The sequence below is a fragment of the Mustelus asterias genome, chromosome 29, assembly GCF_964213995.1.
Source record: "Mustelus asterias chromosome 29, sMusAst1.hap1.1, whole genome shotgun sequence".
NCBI lineage: Eukaryota > Metazoa > Chordata > Chondrichthyes > Carcharhiniformes > Triakidae > Mustelus > Mustelus asterias.
The window spans coordinates 19,441,304-19,460,452 of record NC_135829.1 but is presented as its reverse complement, the minus strand read 5'-3'; the positions used below and the strand labels follow the sequence as shown (position 1 = coordinate 19,460,452).

The 19,149-nt window shown below is 44.6% G+C and overlaps 1 protein-coding gene across 2 annotated transcripts in view; it reads right to left on the bottom strand.

The window, feature by feature from the left end:
- sin3aa (SIN3 transcription regulator family member Aa) overlaps positions 1-19,149 on the bottom strand; it is a 140,719-nt gene that overhangs the window by 52,826 nt on the left and 68,744 nt on the right. For both annotated transcript variants that reach the window (XM_078200169.1, XM_078200170.1), the window contains exons 6-12: positions 17,250-17,501; positions 16,491-16,643; positions 15,678-15,836; positions 12,226-12,315; positions 5,961-6,079; positions 3,830-4,040; positions 2,505-2,621 (exon numbers count right to left, since the gene is read on the bottom strand). In XM_078200169.1, the coding sequence (XP_078056295.1) occupies positions 2,505-2,621; positions 3,830-4,040; positions 5,961-6,079; positions 12,226-12,315; positions 15,678-15,836; positions 16,491-16,643; positions 17,250-17,501 (1,101 nt within the window). The remainder of the gene's footprint in view (positions 1-2,504; positions 2,622-3,829; positions 4,041-5,960; positions 6,080-12,225; positions 12,316-15,677; positions 15,837-16,490; positions 16,644-17,249; positions 17,502-19,149) is intronic.

Here is a 19,149-nt window from a genome sequence, read left to right as displayed (position 1 = left end):
TTGTGAAAGCATGGCAATCAATTCTCAGATTTGGCTGGGGATTCATCCTCAGCGCCTCTCGGCAGACCGGGTGCACGGATACCCCTTCTCCGGCCCCATCTCCCCGAGTCAGCCAGGATGAATGACACAACATGCAGTAGGATCTCCAAGGACCGAAGGTGAGTCTTTACTGAGGAAACTGCCCTCTCCATTGACAGGATTCTCATCTCCAATCATCCATTCTCTTTGGGACATCTCGCAGTTTATCAACATGAGCACCAAAAATCTGTGCCGGGGAGCCGAGACTGTTGTCCACACTTTTACTCAACACCAACAGCATCACCGAAGCATAGGTCCCCTCACCGCCACCGTGAACCGTGCCTCACCCCGGTCGTCTCCGAACACATAGAAACCAGAAGCAGGAGTAGGCCATTCGGCCCTTTGAGCCTGCTCTGCCATTCATTATCATGGCTGGTCATCAAATTCAATATCCTGATCCCCCCTTCCCCCCATATCCCTTGACCCCTTTAGCCCCAAGAGCGATGTCTAATTTCTTCTTGAAATCATACAACTTTTTGGCCTCAATTACTCTCTCTGGTAGTGAATTCCACACATTCACCACCCTCTGGGTGAAGAAATTTCTTACCTCAGTTCTAAAAGAATAACCCCTTATCCTCAAACCGTGACTCCTAGTTCTGGACTCCCGCACCATTGGGAACATTCTTTCTGGATCTACCCTGTCTAACCCTGTTAGAATTTTATAAGTTTCTATGAGATCTCCTCTCACTCTTCTATACTCCAGTGAATATAATCCTAACCGACTTAGTCTCTCCTCATGTGACAGACCTACCATCCCAGGAATCAGCATCGATCAAACAAGGATCTTTTTGACTTAACTTAGTTCCCCTTTGCCAAAGTGTAGCCTGGATCTTTCAGGATCATAGTATAGATTATACACGTCTGGATTGGATAATTATGGGTTGTGCATCATGATAAAAAATGGATTAAAAGAATGAGTCGTGCCAGAGCTCACGAAATGCAGTTGTTCCTGCACTTACATCACGTGATCCCCCTGGAATGTTATTCTTTTGTCAAAGGTTCAATACAGAAGAAAAATGTAACCAGTCAGTAAAGGAAAGAAAACTCAAAGCTTTGCATCAGTTCTTCACCAGTCAGAATATTGCAACGTGTAAAATGTGTAAATTCAGAGATGAGCACTAGATGGCATAGTGGCTTGCCTCTTCTCTTCAATAACAGTTCCAACCCATGAGTCTCCCCAACACGAATATCCACTGACTGCACTCCAATGGGTAACATAATGCTAGTGGCCATTTCAGTGTTGTGTGTGTGGGTAGGTGCCTGTGTCCACAGGATTGTTCAGCATGCCTGCTTACTGGGGACACACTCCGAGGCAAAGGTCAACTGCTGCTGGAGAAACATCAAAATCCTTGCTTTGGTCTGCCCGAAACACCTTGGTCTTTCCAGTGCAAAGAGCAGTCCACAGCTGAATATTAGAGACTTTGGGCAGCACGGTGGCACAGTGGTTAGCACTGCTGCCTCACAGCGCCAGGGACCCCGATTCGATTCCCGGCTTGGGTCACTGTCTGTGTGGAATTTGCACGTTCTCCCTGTGTCTGCGTGGGTTTCCTCTGGGTGCTCCGGTTTCCTCCCACAGTCCAAAGATGTGCGGGTTAGGTGGATTGGCCATGCTAGCTCGGGTAAATGCATGGGGTTATGTGATGGGAAGAAGTTTAACAACACCAGGTTAAAGTCCAACAGGTTTATTTGGTAGCAAATGCCACTAGCTTTCGGAACAGGCCGTCCCTTTGTCAGGTGGAGTGGAGAAATGCTCACAAACGGGGCACACAGAGACACAAACTCAATTTTGGATACTCAATAATTCAACAAACTCAATAATTGAGTTTGTGTCTCTGTATGCCCCGTTTGTGAGCATTTCTCCACTCCACCTGACGAAGGGACGGCCTGTTCCGAAAGCTAGTGGCATTTGCTACCAAATAAACCTGTTGGACTTTAACCTGGTGTTGTTAAACTTCTTACTGTGTTTACCCCAGTCCAACGCCGGCATCTCCACATTATGTGATAGGGCCTGGGTGGGAGTGGTCGGTGCAGACTCGATGGGCCAAATGGCCACCTTCTGCACTGTAGGATTCTATGATTCTACTACATTCCAAGGTCCAAGACTACGTGCTGGAGGATGCACTAAAATTTGAGGCAGCCAGTGCCAAAGCTCATTGGGAAAGAACACTTTCTAAGATCCATCTGCCTTGTTATATCGAGGGGGTAGAAACCGTGTGAAACCTCTTGGCTGATATCTTTGTCACGGAATGTACCCTCTAAATATCATGTTTAATTGCAATTTTATTGAAGCAAACCAGAGTGCCACATGCTGTTTGGACAGATTTTGTATTGCACCTTAGGCAATGTCCACTTTGAATTATTATGGAATGTAATTTTACATATTTTTATGAATAATGTCTATTTTTGGAAAAAACACATCTGCTTACCTCAAACCTCTCATCTTCACACCTGTAGATGTGCTCTTCGTATTGTGTTTTCTTTGAGCTAACAAAGGTAGAGTCTTCAGACCAAGACGGAAAGGACACCCACGTATCATTCAGAACCTGTAGTAAACGTATCAGTAACAATTACAAAGCAACAAAGAGGTAAGAAAGCATAATCTATCCACAAGTGTTAGTGTTTGGGAGTCTTTTCCCGGGAAAACAGTGAGTCTGGGTCATTGAATACGTACGAGGATGACCACGTATGGCACAGTGGTTAGCACTGCTGCCTCACTGCGCCAGGGACCCAGGTTCAATTCCGGCCTTGGGTCACTGTCTGTGTGGAGTTTGCACGTGTCTGCGTGGGTTTCCTCCGGGTGCTCCGGTTTCCTTCCACAGTCCAAAGTTGTGCAGGTTAGGTTGATTGGCCATGCTAAATTGACCCGAGTGTTAGGGGGATTAGCAGGGTAAATGTGTGGGGTTATGGGAATAGGGCCTGGGTGGGATTGTGGTCGGTACAGACTCGATGGGCCGAATGGCCTCCTTCTGTACTGGAGGAATTCTATGATTCTATGAGTTACAGATTTTTGCTCGCCAGAGGAAACCTACACAGATACAGGGAGAACGTGCAAACTCCACACAGACAGTCACCCAAGACCAGAATTGAACCTAGGTCCCTGGCGCTGTGAGGCAGCAGTGCTAACCACTGTGCAATCAGATAAACCATGATCTTACTGAAAGGTGGAGCAGGCGCAAGGGCCATACGATTTACTTCTGCTCCTATTTCTCAAGATGTTTCTGATTGATCTGCAATTCAACTCTATTTACCCACCTTAGCTCCAAATTCCTCGCCAATGTCCATGTCTAAACTACCAATGTCCACGTATAAAACTACCAGTATCTTTGGATATGACGAAGCCCAGTATAAACAACAAAACTCATCACCAATAAAACATGACTGAAATATAAGTTTCCAGTTCTCACTTCTTTGAATTCACATTAACATTTTACCATTTGTGTGGGTAGTGCAAAGTTAATCTTCAGCCTTCAGAGTAAAATCATTTCCTTTTTGTGGTGAGTGACTAGATCCGCACAATCATTTACCAGATAGTGGCTTACAGTAGGAACTGCTTGGGCAATAAAATCAGAGGGGTGTAATACTTTACACCAGCAACTCTTCCACAAGTCGTCACCCACCCCGGACAACAGTGTTAAAGCAAAGTCAGAAATCAGCCTCAGGGTTAGTCTCCTATTCCAGACATCTAGGGAAATGCTGGACATATTCAGTCGCAAGAACCTTCAGTGAAGTAACTTCATATTGATGTCCTTACCTCTTTGCAGAGGGGAGTTCTGCCAGTGCACTTGGGCTGTTGGAAGCTTTTGGGCAGTGCTCGATAACTTGAACCAAGTCGCTTACAAGAAGCGTAATCAATTTCCATTGCTATACCCTCTGTCGCTCTCTCCTTCGGAAATGCCTCAATGTGGGAGGACTCCTTATAACCCAGGAAATTCTTAAACCAGACAAAGAGCTCCGGAAACTTCCTGCAAGAAAATATGGGACAATTCAAAAAGTAAATTTGGTTCATCTCCTTTCTGGTTTGATAGTCACCTGCCCAACCTAGTGGACAGGATGGCTTGTCTTTCAACATTTTCCTTGCTCTCTGTTGGGGAAGTTGACAGAAATGGAGGTTCTCAGGCTCAAACCCTCTCCCAATCAAACTGTACCCACAGTGTCCAAAAATGCACTTCTGGTGAACTGGTGCGGTGACAATAATCTCTCCCTCAATGTCAACAAAACGAAGGAGATTGTCATCGACAATCCTTGCGGAACCGCAAGGAACTACAAAAGGTTGTGAGTGTAGCCCAATCCATCACACAAACCAGCCTCCCATCCATTGACTCTGTCTACACTTCCTGCTGCCTCGGCAAAGCAGCCAGCATAATCAAGGACCCCACACATCCCGGACAATCTCTCTTCCACCTTCTTCTGTCGGGAAAAAGATACAAAAGTCTGAGGTCACGTACCAACCGACTCAAGAACAGCTTCTTCCCTGCTGCTGTCAGACTTTTGAATGGACCTACCTCGCATTAAGTTGATCTTTCTCTACACCCTAGCTATGACTGTAACACTACATTCTGCACTCTCCCGTTTCCTTCTATGAACGGTATGCTTTGCCTGTATAGCGCGCAAGAAACAGTATTTTTCACTGTATATTAATACATGTGACAGTGATAAATCAAATCAAAAATCCCATCAACTAAAAGCTCTACAATACGTCAGTTTAGTACATTTATATGTGCAACTAAACAGTGACAAGTTCCACAACATAGGCTGCATAAATCCAAAGCTAGATTTAAATCAGCAGGCATACAACAAAGTCTAATATTTATAAACAATACACTGCAAATTTTATTTTACTTTCTTTAACCTCGGAATCAAACTGTTAAACTACTAGTTGCATATACCACCCTCTTCTTTTAGGCTTGGGGGAAGCGTTACTTTGAATGGATTACTTGAGTAATTGATGTAACATCGTAAGAGCAGGCAGGACAAATGGCTTGGTCCAAATTAAACAGCTTGCAGATCAGCAGTAAGTTAAAGAGAGCCCACCCCAAGTACTGGCGCTTGTTATCTGAAGCCAAAAAAACCACAAGAAAGGTGTTTGCTATTTAGTTTTATAGGCACACAGTTTTTTTCCCCCTGTAAAATACTTGCATTAGTTCTGAGGTCGAACAGGTAATTCTTACACTAATCAAACCATCTCCAACTGGTTGTCTTGGCTGACGAAAATCAATTTTAAAAGGCTATGACTTTTGAAAATTCTACTTGTATCAGGTTATAAAACCCACTGGGTGAGAATGATACTGCTTCTGTGCACAAATGGAAATGCCCAATTTGTAGGTTGCATCAACAACCCTAAACATTTGCATTCTGATGAGTTAGGACCATGTTAACATAGCCCCATAATTCCAAACATAACCTGGTCGCCAGTCATTGTCGTGAACAGGAAAGGGTCAGCAGGTCCTCATCACCCCAGCTGGTGAAAAGTAAAAAGGAATAGTAGTGCGGAAATCAGATTACGTCACCAGAAACCTTTGCCATACAACTTTTGGAGGTGAGTTGCCAAAAAATATCTTCCCAACACACGACACGCACTGTGCAATTTTTTATGGCTTATTATTTTTTTGAAGATGACAACTACCCACTTGCTTTACATCTCAAAGTTCCATTTCCTAATCTTCCAGCTTCCTGCATCACACATCGTTATAGTCTGGAAATTGGTCATGCTGCATCTTTGACTCAGGGAAATAGACTGAACCACAGAGTATTTCTTTGTTCACAATTAAAAAAAAGAAGCGCTGCAATGAACCCTTTGTTTACTTTGGACTGCTGAAGCCTTCAGAAGTTTGAGCGCCCTGACCAGGAATCAGACCCCGTTCTCTCTCTCGGCGTTCACTTACCCCAAGAAAGGAAACACAAGCTGGACCAGCTCCGCACGGGAGATCACCTCCTGGTTAAAGATGACAAGGCAGCGTAGGAAGTTCTCATAAGCTTCTGCGCTCCGCAGGGCTTTCCGCACCTAAAGTCAGACAAATAAGGAATGCTTGATTGTACTTTTCATTCCTTTAATCCATAACACGGGGGGGTGGGGTTGGGGAGAGGGGTTTATTTAAAGCAGAAGTCCACGGAACTTGTTGGCACAGTAACAGCAAACGTGTCTCATCAATACAGCAACTGTCTAATGCTCCATTGGCTTGGCTGATGTTTGCCTTTCCCAATACACGTTGAAATACAATCCAACCATTGCTCAGGTTATTAGATCTTTTTATGTAAAAAATGTACCAACTTGTAAACTCACAAATGCTTAAAGTGAGCTGATTTATTAAGAACTATTGCAAAGGAACAGTTCAAGAATTGCATTTCTTTATTTTCTATAGAAATACCTTGAGGGGACAATCAGAAAAAGTTTATCCCACACACAGAAAAGCCTAAAGAAAATCACGTTCATCCCAAGTCCTTTTTTTTTTACACTGACGTGTCAGCTGTGACTCAGCTGGGAGCAACCTCACCTGACTCATGGGGTTCCACGTTCAAGTCCCACTCCAGGGCTCGAGCACAAAAATTGAGGCTGACACTCCAGTGCAGGACTGGAGGAATGCTGCACGGTCAGAGATCCCATTGTCCAGGTGAGATGTTAAACGAATGCCCCAGTTTGTCTGTTCAGGTGAATGTAAAAAATCCCATGGCACTATTCCGAAGAGGAGGAGGGGAGGTATCCCTGGTGTCCTGCCCAATATTTATCCAACAATCAACATCACACAAAATAAAAATCATCACGTTGCTGTTTGTGCGAGTTTGCTGTGTGCATTTCTTAACTTACAACAGTGGCAACACTTCAAAAAAAGCTTCAGTGGCTGTAAAGTGCTTTGAAATGCCCAGCGGTTGTGAAAATCACCATACAACACATCTTTCTTATTTCATTGTACAACCTGAAGCGGACTTGGAGATCATCCTCAACACCGGTGCACCACAAGGCTGTGTCCTCAGCCCTCTACTATACTCCTTATATACCTATAACTGTGTGGCCAAATTCCCCTCCAATTCGATATTCAAGTTTGCTGAATGCACCACGGTAGTGGGTCGGATCTCAAACAATGACAAGACAGAGTACAGGAATGAGATAGAGAATCTGGTGAACTGGTGCAACAACAATAATCTCTCCCTCAATGTCAACAAAATGAAAAAGATTGTCATTGACTTCAGGAAGCGTAGTGGAGAACATGCCCCTAAATACATCAATGGGGGCGAAGTAGAAATGGTTGAAAGCTTCAGGTTTTTAGGTATCCAGATCACCAACAACCTGTCCTGGTCCCCCCATGCCGACATTATAGTTAAAAAAGCCCACCAACGCCTCTACTTTCTCAGAAGACTAAGGAAATTTGGCATGTCAGCTACGACTCTCACCAACATTTACAGATGCACCATAGAAAGCATTCTTTCTGGTTGTATCACAGCTCGGTATGGCTCCTGCTCTGCCCAAGAGCGCAAGAAACTACAAACGGTCGTGAATGTAGCCCAATTCATCAAACAAACCAGCCTCCCATCCCTTGACTCTGTCTACATTCCCGCTGCCTCAGAAAAGCAGCCAACATAATCAAGGACCCCACGCACCCCAGACGTTCTCTCTTCCACCTTCTTCTGTCAGGACAAAAAATACAAAAGTCTGAGGTCATGTACCAACCGACTCAAGAACAGCTTCTTCCCTGCTGCCGTCAGACTTTTGAATGGACCTACCTCGCATTAAGTTGATCTTTCTCTACACCCTAGCTACGACTGTGACACTACATTCTGCACCCTCTCCTTTCCTTCTCTCTGAACGGTATGCTTCGTCTGTATAGCGCGCAAGAAACAATACTTTTCATTGTATACCAATACATGTGACAATAATAAACCAAATCAAATCAAAATCTGGGCTTGCGCACTCACCTCTGTGTCTGTGTTTTAAATCAGCCAATTTAACTTCCACTGGCTCAGTACAGATCAGACCCAAGAACAACTCTGAAACGGAGACTGGGCCAAGTGTAACATTGCGCTGCAATGTGTGGAATCAAACAGCAGATGCCACTAGCTGGCTCCCACAGCGAAAACAATCACTGTCTGTCTCTGTCCGCACTGAGTGTCTGTGGGCAGCCAGAGCTTATTCCATCAGGATTAATGCAACAAATATATTAGAGCATGGGGGCCATATCATTAACACAGGCACTTTATCTGCACATGGTTGGGAGGTGTACTCCGCAGTTACACCATCGCCAAATACAGCTTTTTTTTTTCATCAAGAAACATTTTTGTGCAGGAATTAAAACCCTCGGCATCTCGTAAGGACTTGGCAAAATGCTTTATCCAGCAGATTGGTCACTGATTTACTTTTGTTCATAGCAGTGAAGTACAGCTTCCTCCTCAACCCTTGGTGCAGGCCCAGGGTTAAACACAGGTCAGCACTACCTGCGGCTGTGTCAGATCTACACAAGCCGACATATCTCCCTCACTATAATAAAAGTAAAATACTCCGGATGTTGGAAATCTACTATAAAAACAGGAAATGCTGGAAAAAACTCAACAGGTCTGGCAGTGTCTGTGCAGACAGAAACAGAGTGAAGAAGGCGGAACGGGGGCACAGTGGTGAGCACTGCTGCCTCACAGCACCAGGGACCCGGGTTCAATTCTAGCCTTGGGTGACCATCTGTGTGGAGTTTGCACATTCTCCACATGGGTGGGTTTCCTCCGGGTGCTCCGGTTTCCTCCCACAGTCCAAAGATGTGGGGGTTAGGTTGACTCGCCATGCTAAATTGCCCCTTAGTGTCAAGGGAATTAGCAGGGTAAATATGTGGGATTACAGGGATAGGGCCTGGGTAGCATTGTTGTCGGTGCAGGTTTGATTGGCTGAATGGACTCTTTCTACTCTGTCGGGATTCTATGATTTCGAGTCCATATGAAGACGAGTCCTACGGACTCGAAACATTAATCCTGTTTCTCTCCCCATAGATGCTTTACCCCGTATTTTCTGTTTTTATTTTGTATCTCCTTCACAGGAAGGCCTCCAGTCCCTCTGCAAGCTTCCAGCTGCTCATCATTTTAATTCTCTGGCCCACTCCCACTCTGTCTGCAACATCTTAAGCCAGTAATGGGCAACCTTGACTAGTGAGTGAGCCGCATGGGTGACCCTCCTGGCCGCAAGATTGAAACCGGGCTTGTTCACTAACTATGACCCCATGAATAAGATTGAATACATTTAATACACGCCAAATATTTAATAACAAGTTATAGAAAATGATTAATCATTCATACATTAATAGAACTGTCAACTTCAAGTGGCAAAAACAAATATTTATGCTTGATTGGACGCAGAGAGAGGAGCGCACGGCTCTCACAGTCAGTGTTGTGAGCAATCAGCACACACCTCATCTCACCTGCCCTTGCTTTATGTGCAAATCATTTCAGTCACACCTGTAGAAAAAAAGCCACACGATGAAAACCAGTGGAATGTGGCAACTCTGTGCATGGGCAACAGTCGATATAATGTCTCGTAGGGCACACTCAGAACCCTGATGGGCCGCATGTGACCCACCACTGCCTACGCTATTCTAATGAAGCTCAACGGAACTCAAGGAACAGCATCTCATCTTTCGATTAAGCACATTACCACCTTCCGAACTGGAGATCAAGTTCAACAATGGCGAGAGAAACAGAGTTTTAGGCTTGTGGCCTCACATCAGAACAGGTGGTCACAGGTCACTGACCGGAAACGTTAACTCTGTTCCTCTCTCCAAAGATTCTGTCAGACCAGGTATTTCCAGCATTTTCTGTTTTGTTTGGCATTTTCAGCATTTTGCTTTTAGAACCACAGAATCCCTACAATGCAGAAAGAACCTATTCAGCCCACTGTGGGAGAAAACCGGAGCAAACACACGCAGACACGGGGAGAACGTGCAAACTACACACAGTCACCCCAGACCGGAGTCGAACCCGGGTCCCTGGCGCTGTGAAGCAGCAGCGCTAACCACTGTGTCTAGTCCAACAATTTCCATATCACGGTCACTGCTCCCATTACCAGGTGTGAGTGATGATTCTGATGTTGACTCTCACAGTTCCTCTGAATCTATGGTTTGTTTCTTTACTTATCCCATTATCATCCAGTTCTGCCTTGCATCATCATCTCTTTTGCCATTTAATATCTCCTGCCTTCCACCCTGTCATAGGCTTTCCCATCTTGTTCCTTCTTCTTTCCCTACATAACAAAGACACCTATGTCAGACTCCTATTTATTGGCTACAGCTCAGCCTTCAACACCATTATTCTACAAAACTCATCTCCAAACTCTGTGGCCTGGGGCTCGGCTGCTCCCTGTGACTGGATCCTAGACTTCCTAACCCAGAGGCCGCAATCAGTAAGGATAGGCAACAACACCTTCTCCACAATCATCTTCAACACCGGTGCCCTATAAGACGGTGTTCTCAGCCCTCTACTATACTCCTTATACACCCAAGACTGTGTGGCCAAATTCCCCTCCAACTCAATTTTCAAGTTTGCTGATGACATCATTGGAGTGGGTCGGATCTCAAACAATGACAAGATAGAGTACAGGAAAGAGATAGAGAATCTGGTGAACTGATGCAATGACAATAATCTCTCCCTCAATGTCAACAAACGAAGGAGATAGTCATCGACTTCAGGAAGTGTAGAGGAGGACCTGTCTACATCAACAGGGACAAAGTAGAAATGGTTGAAAGCTTCAAGTTTCTAGGTGTCCAGATCACCAACAACTTGTCCTGGACCCACATACCGATGCTATAGTTAAGAAAGCCCACCAACGCCTCTACTTTCTCAGGAGGCTAAGGAAAGTTGGCATGTCAGCTACGACTCTCACCAACTTCTACAGATGCACCATAGAAAGCATTCTTTCTGGTTGTATCACAGCTTGGTGTGGCTCCTGCTCTGCCCAAGACCACAAGGAACTACAAAGTATTGTGAACGAAGCCCAGTCCATCAGGCAAACCAGCCTCCCACCCATTGACACTGTCTACACTTCCCACTGCCTCGGAAAAGCAGCCAACGTAATCAAGGACCCCACGCACCCCGGACATTCTCTCTTCCACCAGGAAAAAAATACAAAAATCTGAGGACACGGACTCAAAAACGGCTTCTTCCCTGCTGCCATCAGACTTTTGAATGGACCTACCTTGTATTAAGGTGATGTTTCTCTACACCCTAGCTATGACTGTAACACTACATTCTGCACTCTCTCCTTTCCTTCTCACTGAATGGTATGCTTTGTCTGTATAGTGCAAGAAACAATACTGTGTACATATGTGACAATAATAATTCAAATTAAATCAAAATCCCTGTTTCCGAACTTGTTTAAAACCCATTATATCTCAAACTTGTTGCGGTTCTGATAATCAACCTGAAACATGAACTCCGTTTCTCTCTCTCTCGCTGTAGATGCTGCCTGACCCGCTGAGTATTTCTAACATTTTCTGTTTTGATATCTCGACAAGTAGGAGAAATAGCAATCAATCTTTCGGGGACTGTAAGGAAAAAGGGCATTTTAAAAATACTTTGAAACTTGATTCATGGGCTTTTTCCATTCAAAGTTGTCCATAATCAAACAGTCAATAAGTAATAAGCTTCTTCAGAAGACACAGCTTTGATTCAATACATCAGAGGCTTGAAAAGCTGGTATCCGCAAGTTTTTTTTTTAAAAAACAGGCAGGGCCAGCATTTATTGCCCATCCCTAATTGCCCAAGAGTTTTGGCGGCGAGTCACTGATAACTTGTTTGGTGCAAGTGAGTTGCAGGCTAGGTCACTTCAGAGGGCAGTTAAGGGTTAATCTCAGCGCTGTGGGTCTCGAGTCGCATACAGGCCACATCGAGCAAGGACAGCAGACAAGGACATCAGTCAACCAGATGGGTTTTAACGAAGTAGTTTCATGGAATACCATTATTGAGACTGGCTTTTTATTGCAGATTTATTTCATTAGCTGAATTCAAATTCTCCAGCTGCCCAAGGTGGGATTTGAACTCGTGTCTCTGGGCCACCCTCGCGATTAGTCCAGTAACGTGAAGCACTACGCTACCATACCCATCCACAACGAGGAAGGACTTGGAAAAAAAAGAGCCTGCAACCAAATTCCTTTAATGCTCTGATTTGGAATCAATCTCACTTACCTTGTCAAAGAATAGGGTTTCTGTTCCAGCTCCATGCTTACTGGCTTCAGCCAAGGACTGGTCTTTCAATCCCAATATTTTTGGTTTCTTCTACAAAAGAAAGAGGAAGCTGTGGTCACCGACGATTCTTGGTTAATGCAGATGAAGACGTTTACGGCACAGAAAGAGGCTACTTGGCCCATCAAGTCTGCACCAGCCAAGAAATATGAGCCCCCCCCCACTTTTAGATAAGTTAAGGGTATCTGCCTCTACTGCCCTTCCAGGCAGTGAGTTCCAGACCTCACCAACCCTCTGGGGGAAAATTTATTTCTTCATCTCCACTGTAATCTTTCTACCAATCACTTTAAATCTAAGCCACCACGTCACTGCTCAGGTAAATAGCCCTTCCCATCCGTTCTATCCAGGCCCCTCACTATTTTGTACATCTCAAATCAAATCTCCCCTCAGCCTCCCCTGTTACAAGGAGAAAAACCCCAGCCTATCCAATTTTCCCTCATAGCTGCAATTTTTCAGCCCTGGCAACATCCTCGTAAATCTTCTCTGTACCCTCTCTAATGCAATTCACCCTTTCCTGTAATGAGGTGACCAGAACTGCACACAGTACTCAAGCTGTCGCTTAACTAATGATTTATACAGTTCCAGCACATCCTCACCGCTCTATTCTATAGCTTGGTCTTTCAGAACAATTGCAGAATGAAGACGCGATCTCATTGTAACAGCTTAACATGCAAACTCCAGTAACCTAATGATCACATTACCATAGTCTTTCACCTCCACTCAGTCCCGGACCACGCAAGCGAGGAGGGAGCCTGCTTCCCATCTCTAAACAGTTCACTGACAATCAGGAGTTCGCTATATAGGAACTATGATACAAGCCCATATTTTACATAAATTAACCAGCAAGTTCCCAAATAATATGACATGTTTTTATTTAAACGTAGAGCTAGTAGGTTTTGCTGCTCTTCCAGGGTGTTGAATATATCAAATTTAAAATGTTATAAACTGCTTTTGAAATACAAATATCATTGAATCATAGAATCCCTAAAGTGCAGAAGGAGGCCATTCGGCCCATCGAGTCTGCACCGACCACAATCCCACCCAGGCCCTTTCCCCACAACCCCATGCATTTACTCCAGCTAGTCCCCCTGACACTAAGGGGCAATTTAACATGGCCAATCCACCTAACCCGCACATCTTTGGCCTGTGGGAGGAAACCGGAGCCGGCACCTTCTGACTTGGAAATCAAGAGTTTACAAGCACCTGACAATTTACAAATTTCTCTAATCAACCTTTTCTGTAAATAGAAACATTTTCAGATCAGTTAATCAGATTTTATAGCCTTAAATTGCTTCCCATGGGCAGTCTCTGACCAATCCAGGACACGAAGCCCAGGCTATTCAGTTCTAGTTATGGTTTTTATTTTTTACTACTTTGTACTACTTGCATTTCCTGGACTCGAAATTTGGAAAGGGCGAGACCTACTGCTACTGCCTCTTCTCCAATGGATAGATCCCAAACCTGGCAGCTTGAGCAATGCAAATTAACAAGCACAAGTTTTATGCGTGGCCAACAGGACTCCATGACATGCACCTTAGTGTTCCACAAAAATGTCTTGCATAAGCTTCCTTTGAAAGGGCAGTAAGTAAACACACATAGGAACATAGGAATTAGGAGCAGAAGTAGGTAAATTTAGCCCTTCAAGCCTGCTCCGCCATTCAATCAGATCATAGCTGATCTCTCCCTGGTCTCAAATCTACCTCCCCACCTGCTCCCCTTATCCCTTTTTTAAAAAAAATCAGAAATATATCTATCTCCTTCTTGAAACCATTCAATGATTCAGACTCCACCGCGCTCTGGGGCAGCGAGTTCCACAAATTCACCACCCTCTGCGAGAAGTAGTTCCTCCTGATCTCAGTTTTAAATCTACCGCCTCTCAACCTATACCTGTGACCTCTTGTTCAAGATTGCCCCACAAGAGGAAACATTTGGTCTACATTTACTTTATTAATCCTTTCTAAAATTTTATATACCTCGATCAGATCCCCTCCCATCCTTCTAAACTCTAGCGAGTACAAACCCAAACTATCTCTCCTCATATGTCAACCTTTTCATCCCTGGAACCAACCTGTGAACCTCCTCTGAACTGCCTCCAATGCCACCACATCCTTCCTCAGATAAAGCCGCCAAAACTGGACACCATACTCCAGATGTAGTCCCACCAACACCCTGTACAATTGCAACAACACGTCTCTACTTTTATACTCCAGTCCCTTTGCAATAAATGCCAACATCCCATTTGCCTTTTTTATTACATGCTGCAGCTGCATACCGACTATTCATCAGTGCCAGAATAATAACGTGCCTTTTTAAAATTTATTAGTGTCATAAGTAGTCTTACATTAACACTGCAATGAAGTTACTGTGAAAATCACCGAGTCGCCACACTCCGACACCTGTTCGGGTACACCGAGGGAGAATTTAGCACGGCCAACACACCTAACCAGTACGTCTTTCAGACTGTGGGAGGAAACCAGAGCACCCGAAAGAAACCCAGACAGACACGGGGAGAATGTGCAAACTCCACACAGACAATGACCCAAGCTGGGAATCGAACCCGGGTCCCTGGCGCTGTGAGGCAGCAGTGCTAACCACTATGCTGCTCTGTAAAGCATCCAGTGTTACACAGTATAATTGCCCTATCATTATAAAACAAGATATCATTGGATTTACAACGAGCAAGACCACAGGGGTGCTACTAAACTGCACAGTATCAATCGGCCACAAGATACCAAAAGCACATTTAGCAAACATTGTACGCCATCTTGTTCAGAAATTATGCAGGAGCATCTCGGGGCAGTTTAACATTGCTACAACAAACTTTTCTCCACATCAACACATTTGAGTCAGTATTCTTTTGATTATGCCTGTGTGTAATCCTCTATGTGTCTACTCTGTCTACACTTCCCGCTGCTTCGCAAAAGCAGCCAGCATCATTAAAGACCCCACGCACCCCGGACATTCTCTCTCCCACCTTCTTCTGTCGGGAAAAAGATACAAAAGTCTGAGATCACGTAACAACTGACTCAAGAACAGCTTCTTTCCCTGCTGCCATCAGACTTTTGAATGGACCTACCTCGCATTAAGTTGATCTTTCTCTACACCCTAGCTATGACTGTAACATTACATTCTGCACTCTCCTTTCCTTCTCTATGAACGGTATGCTTTGTCTGTATAGCGCGCAAGAAACAATACTTTTCACTGTATATAATACATGTGACAATAATAAATCAAATCAAATCCGTTAGACGTGCTATACAGATGGGTGCTATTGTTACTGGACTCTTGCTAATTCTGTACTGGAATGTGAACAGAGTATCCAGTAGATTCTCCACAGAACTGCCTTACTCGGAAGTGCAAATTCTTGCTTTGTCACACAATTAGCCTACACTTACTTTGACAGGCGGAGTGGCTCCTGTGCCTGGGTGACGACGGATCTGGCAACCATTCTGATTACTTCTTTGCTTGTTGTTGTTCAGCTGAGGCTTCTTCACTGTGCCACCGTGATCATTCCGAACAGAATCAGCTTTCTCTGCTGTCGTTTTACTTAGCAGCTACAAAGCAGAACATACCTTTCAATCAGACCAGTGGTAAGCTCAAGTGCCAACATTTAGTAAACATTAGGTACACATGCATGCTCATCCAGACTGCCAAGTTGAGGAAACAGTGCATATTCCACTTTGCAGCAAGGAGCAGCATTAATGACTCAGCTCAGATCCTCGGCGAGGGTCTCTCCACCTCTCATTTACACAAGACTACCAAAAACCATCATTAACTTGCAGAGAATTGGAATTGCTAGAAGCTCAATCAAGTGGATTGGGGAGTGGGAGGGTAAAGGGCAACCAAAGCTAGTGCCAAAATGAAAGAGGAGTAATTGTTGCTCGTTTAAAAAAAGTCAATTTTTACTCTAGATGATCGAGATTTCTTGTGAGGCTTCACCAAGTATTTACATTCATACTTTCCATGGTTCTAACCTGTCTCTCACCCTCCCAAACGTTCAAACTAGTCAAAAGCTAGTTTCTAATAATAGTACCAGTTCCAACTAACGATGACTTTGAAAGTATAGGTAGAGGAACGTAACAGTTAGTATTTGTGCACTTTAGCCATTGTACTTTACATTTTAACCTCAAATTCAACTGGGTGAAGAAAATGCAGCCAAACGTAAACGGAATAGCCAAACCAGGATGTCAGTACAGGACAATACTTACAACCGAGCTGTTGGCATCAGGCAAGAACTGTCCAAATTCTGAAAGAAGGTCTTCCTGGTTTTTAAAGAGCCTTGCCACCTGGGCATATACCTCCTGCTCAGTCAGTGCTGGTGTGTAGTTCCCGCCGGCTTCTTTTGCATTCCGTTGTTCCTTCTGTCACAGCAAAAACATTTCGGGGCATCTTATTACGGGCAAAATGCCTGATTCAACAAGTGGTAAAGAAAGGGAGCTTATACACTCATATCTAAACAGAGAGGCCTGAATTGCCAGTGCCTGGTAGATATATTCTAGTAGGGAGGTGGATTTGAGACCAGGAAGAGATCAGCCATGACCTGATTGAATTGGCGGAACAGGTTCGAAGGGCTGAACTGCCTACTTCTGCTCCTAATTCCTTTGTTCCACGTGGATGATTCAATAATCCATCTGAGTGGCTGCATTAATTTCAAAGTTAAAGGCTGTCCCAGAGAAGCGGCCCAACATCCAGGTAATGAAGGCTCTCTGGTGCAGTAAAAGATACGTTTCCACTGACCAAAGACAGCTATGCTCATCCTGCCACCCTTTTACACATGGGAAAGTGAGCGCTTGACAACCTTTCTCCTAATCTCTTAAGAAAATGAAAGACCTACAGGACAAGCATAATGCCAACAGAAAAGGGAGAAATTATAAAAAGGATGAAATGAAAAATAAATGGGGGGGGGGGAAAGAGAGAGAGAGAAGAGAAGAGAAGACACATGAATGTTGTGTTTTTCCTTTCCTTACCTGGTAGGTGTGCAGGATCTCCAAAAAGGCCTTATAGATGTCAGGCTGCCCCTGGAAACGGTTTTTGATCTTGTTGACATAGTTAATGGCATGGTTGAACTCCACAGGCTGGTTGTTCTGCATGGGCGGTGTAGCAGTATGAGCACTGGTGACTGGTGTGTGGGGTTGCACTGGAGGTGACCGAGGAGAGGCATATGGAGGCAGGGATGCATTTGGCTGGCTGGTTGGAGTATGCGTCTGTGACTGCAGTGGCTGCAACAGAAAGGATAGTGAATTGTGTAGACTTGCGTTGAATTCTATCCCATAAATCCCAAGGATTACTCTGCAAAACTGGTCAATCAACTCAGTACCAGAAGGGAGGGAGGGGGTGCAATACCAATTGACAGTATTTTGTGGCCACCTTGGGAGTTAAAAACGTTTACTGATTCCTATTTGTCATCACCCTAGACAATTGTCAGTTTACCTGTAACACTGATTAGGTCATTGGATACACTCTGCAATTGGCTTAAGCCTGTGAATTATCAGGTGAAGCAGTGCTTCATTGCACCCCCTTTGATCTGGTCCACTGCATTCGCTGTTCCCAACGCGGTCTACTCTACAATTGGATTGACCAAACGCGAGACTGGGTGACCGCTTTGCAGAGCATTTTCGTTCCTTCCTAAGCAAGACCCAGAGCTTCCTGTCACTTGCCATTTCAACATAGCATCCTGCTCTCATGTCCAGAAGACGTGCTGGTTAGGGCGCATTGGCTGTGCTAAATTCTCCCTCAGTGTATCCGAACAGGCGCCGGAGTGTGGCGACTCGGGGATTTTCACAGTAACTTCATTGCATATTAGTGTAAGTCTACTTGTGACACTATTAAATAAATAAATAACATGCCAATCCTTGGCCTCTTGCAATGTTCCAGTGAAGCCCAAACAAAACTGGAGGAACAGCACCTCATCTTTCGATTCACTTTACAGCCTTCCGGACTGAACATTGAGTCCAACAACTTCAGAACATGAGTTCTCCCCTCCACCTTCTCCCCACTTCCATTTAATTTATTTTATCTAATTTTTTTAAACAAGTACTTTTGTTTCTCCCATCGATTCATTTTTCCACCTTTTCAAAATCTTGCTTTCCATCTTTTTCCACCCACTGCAGTCTCCGCTCTCCCCACTCCACCAGGGCAGCTGTTACATGTCTCAGGTTGTCCTTTGACACTGTGCTTATATCCATCCTGCCATTTATACATTCTGATCTCTTAATGGGCCGCTATTGGCACCCTTCTTAGCCATGATCACCACCATTTGGGTGGCACGGTGGCTGGCACTGCTGCCTCACAGCGCCAGGGACCCGGGTTTGATTCCTGGCTTGGGTCACTGTCTGTGTGGAGTTTGCACATTCTCCCCATGTCTGCGTGGGTTTCCTCCGGGGGCTCCGGTTTCCTCCCATACTCCAAAGGTGTGCGGGTTAGGTGGATTGGCCGTGCTAAATTAACCCTCGTGTCAGGGGGATTAGCAGGATAGTAAATATGTGAGGTTACAGGAATAGGGCCTGGGTGGGATTGTGGTTGGTGCAGACTCCATGGGCCAAATGGCTTCATTCTGCACCGTGGTGATTCTATTTACATTCTCTTTGTCTTTTTGTTCATGACATCTTTGTCAATCACTGTCTTCAGCTCTGACGAAGGGTCATCCAGGCTCAAAATGTTAGCTCTATTCTTTCTCTACAGATGCTGTCAGACATACTGAGATTTTCCAGCATTTTCTGTTTTTGTGCCTGCGAATTATCACTTGAAATCTATAAATGTTCGCACTGCGTGATTAGTAACTAGGTGGAGCCCATAGCTTGTCTAATACCTGCCTCTCTTTGTCAGACATGGGAAGAACCATGGATGGTTTTCCCACAATGTCGTTCT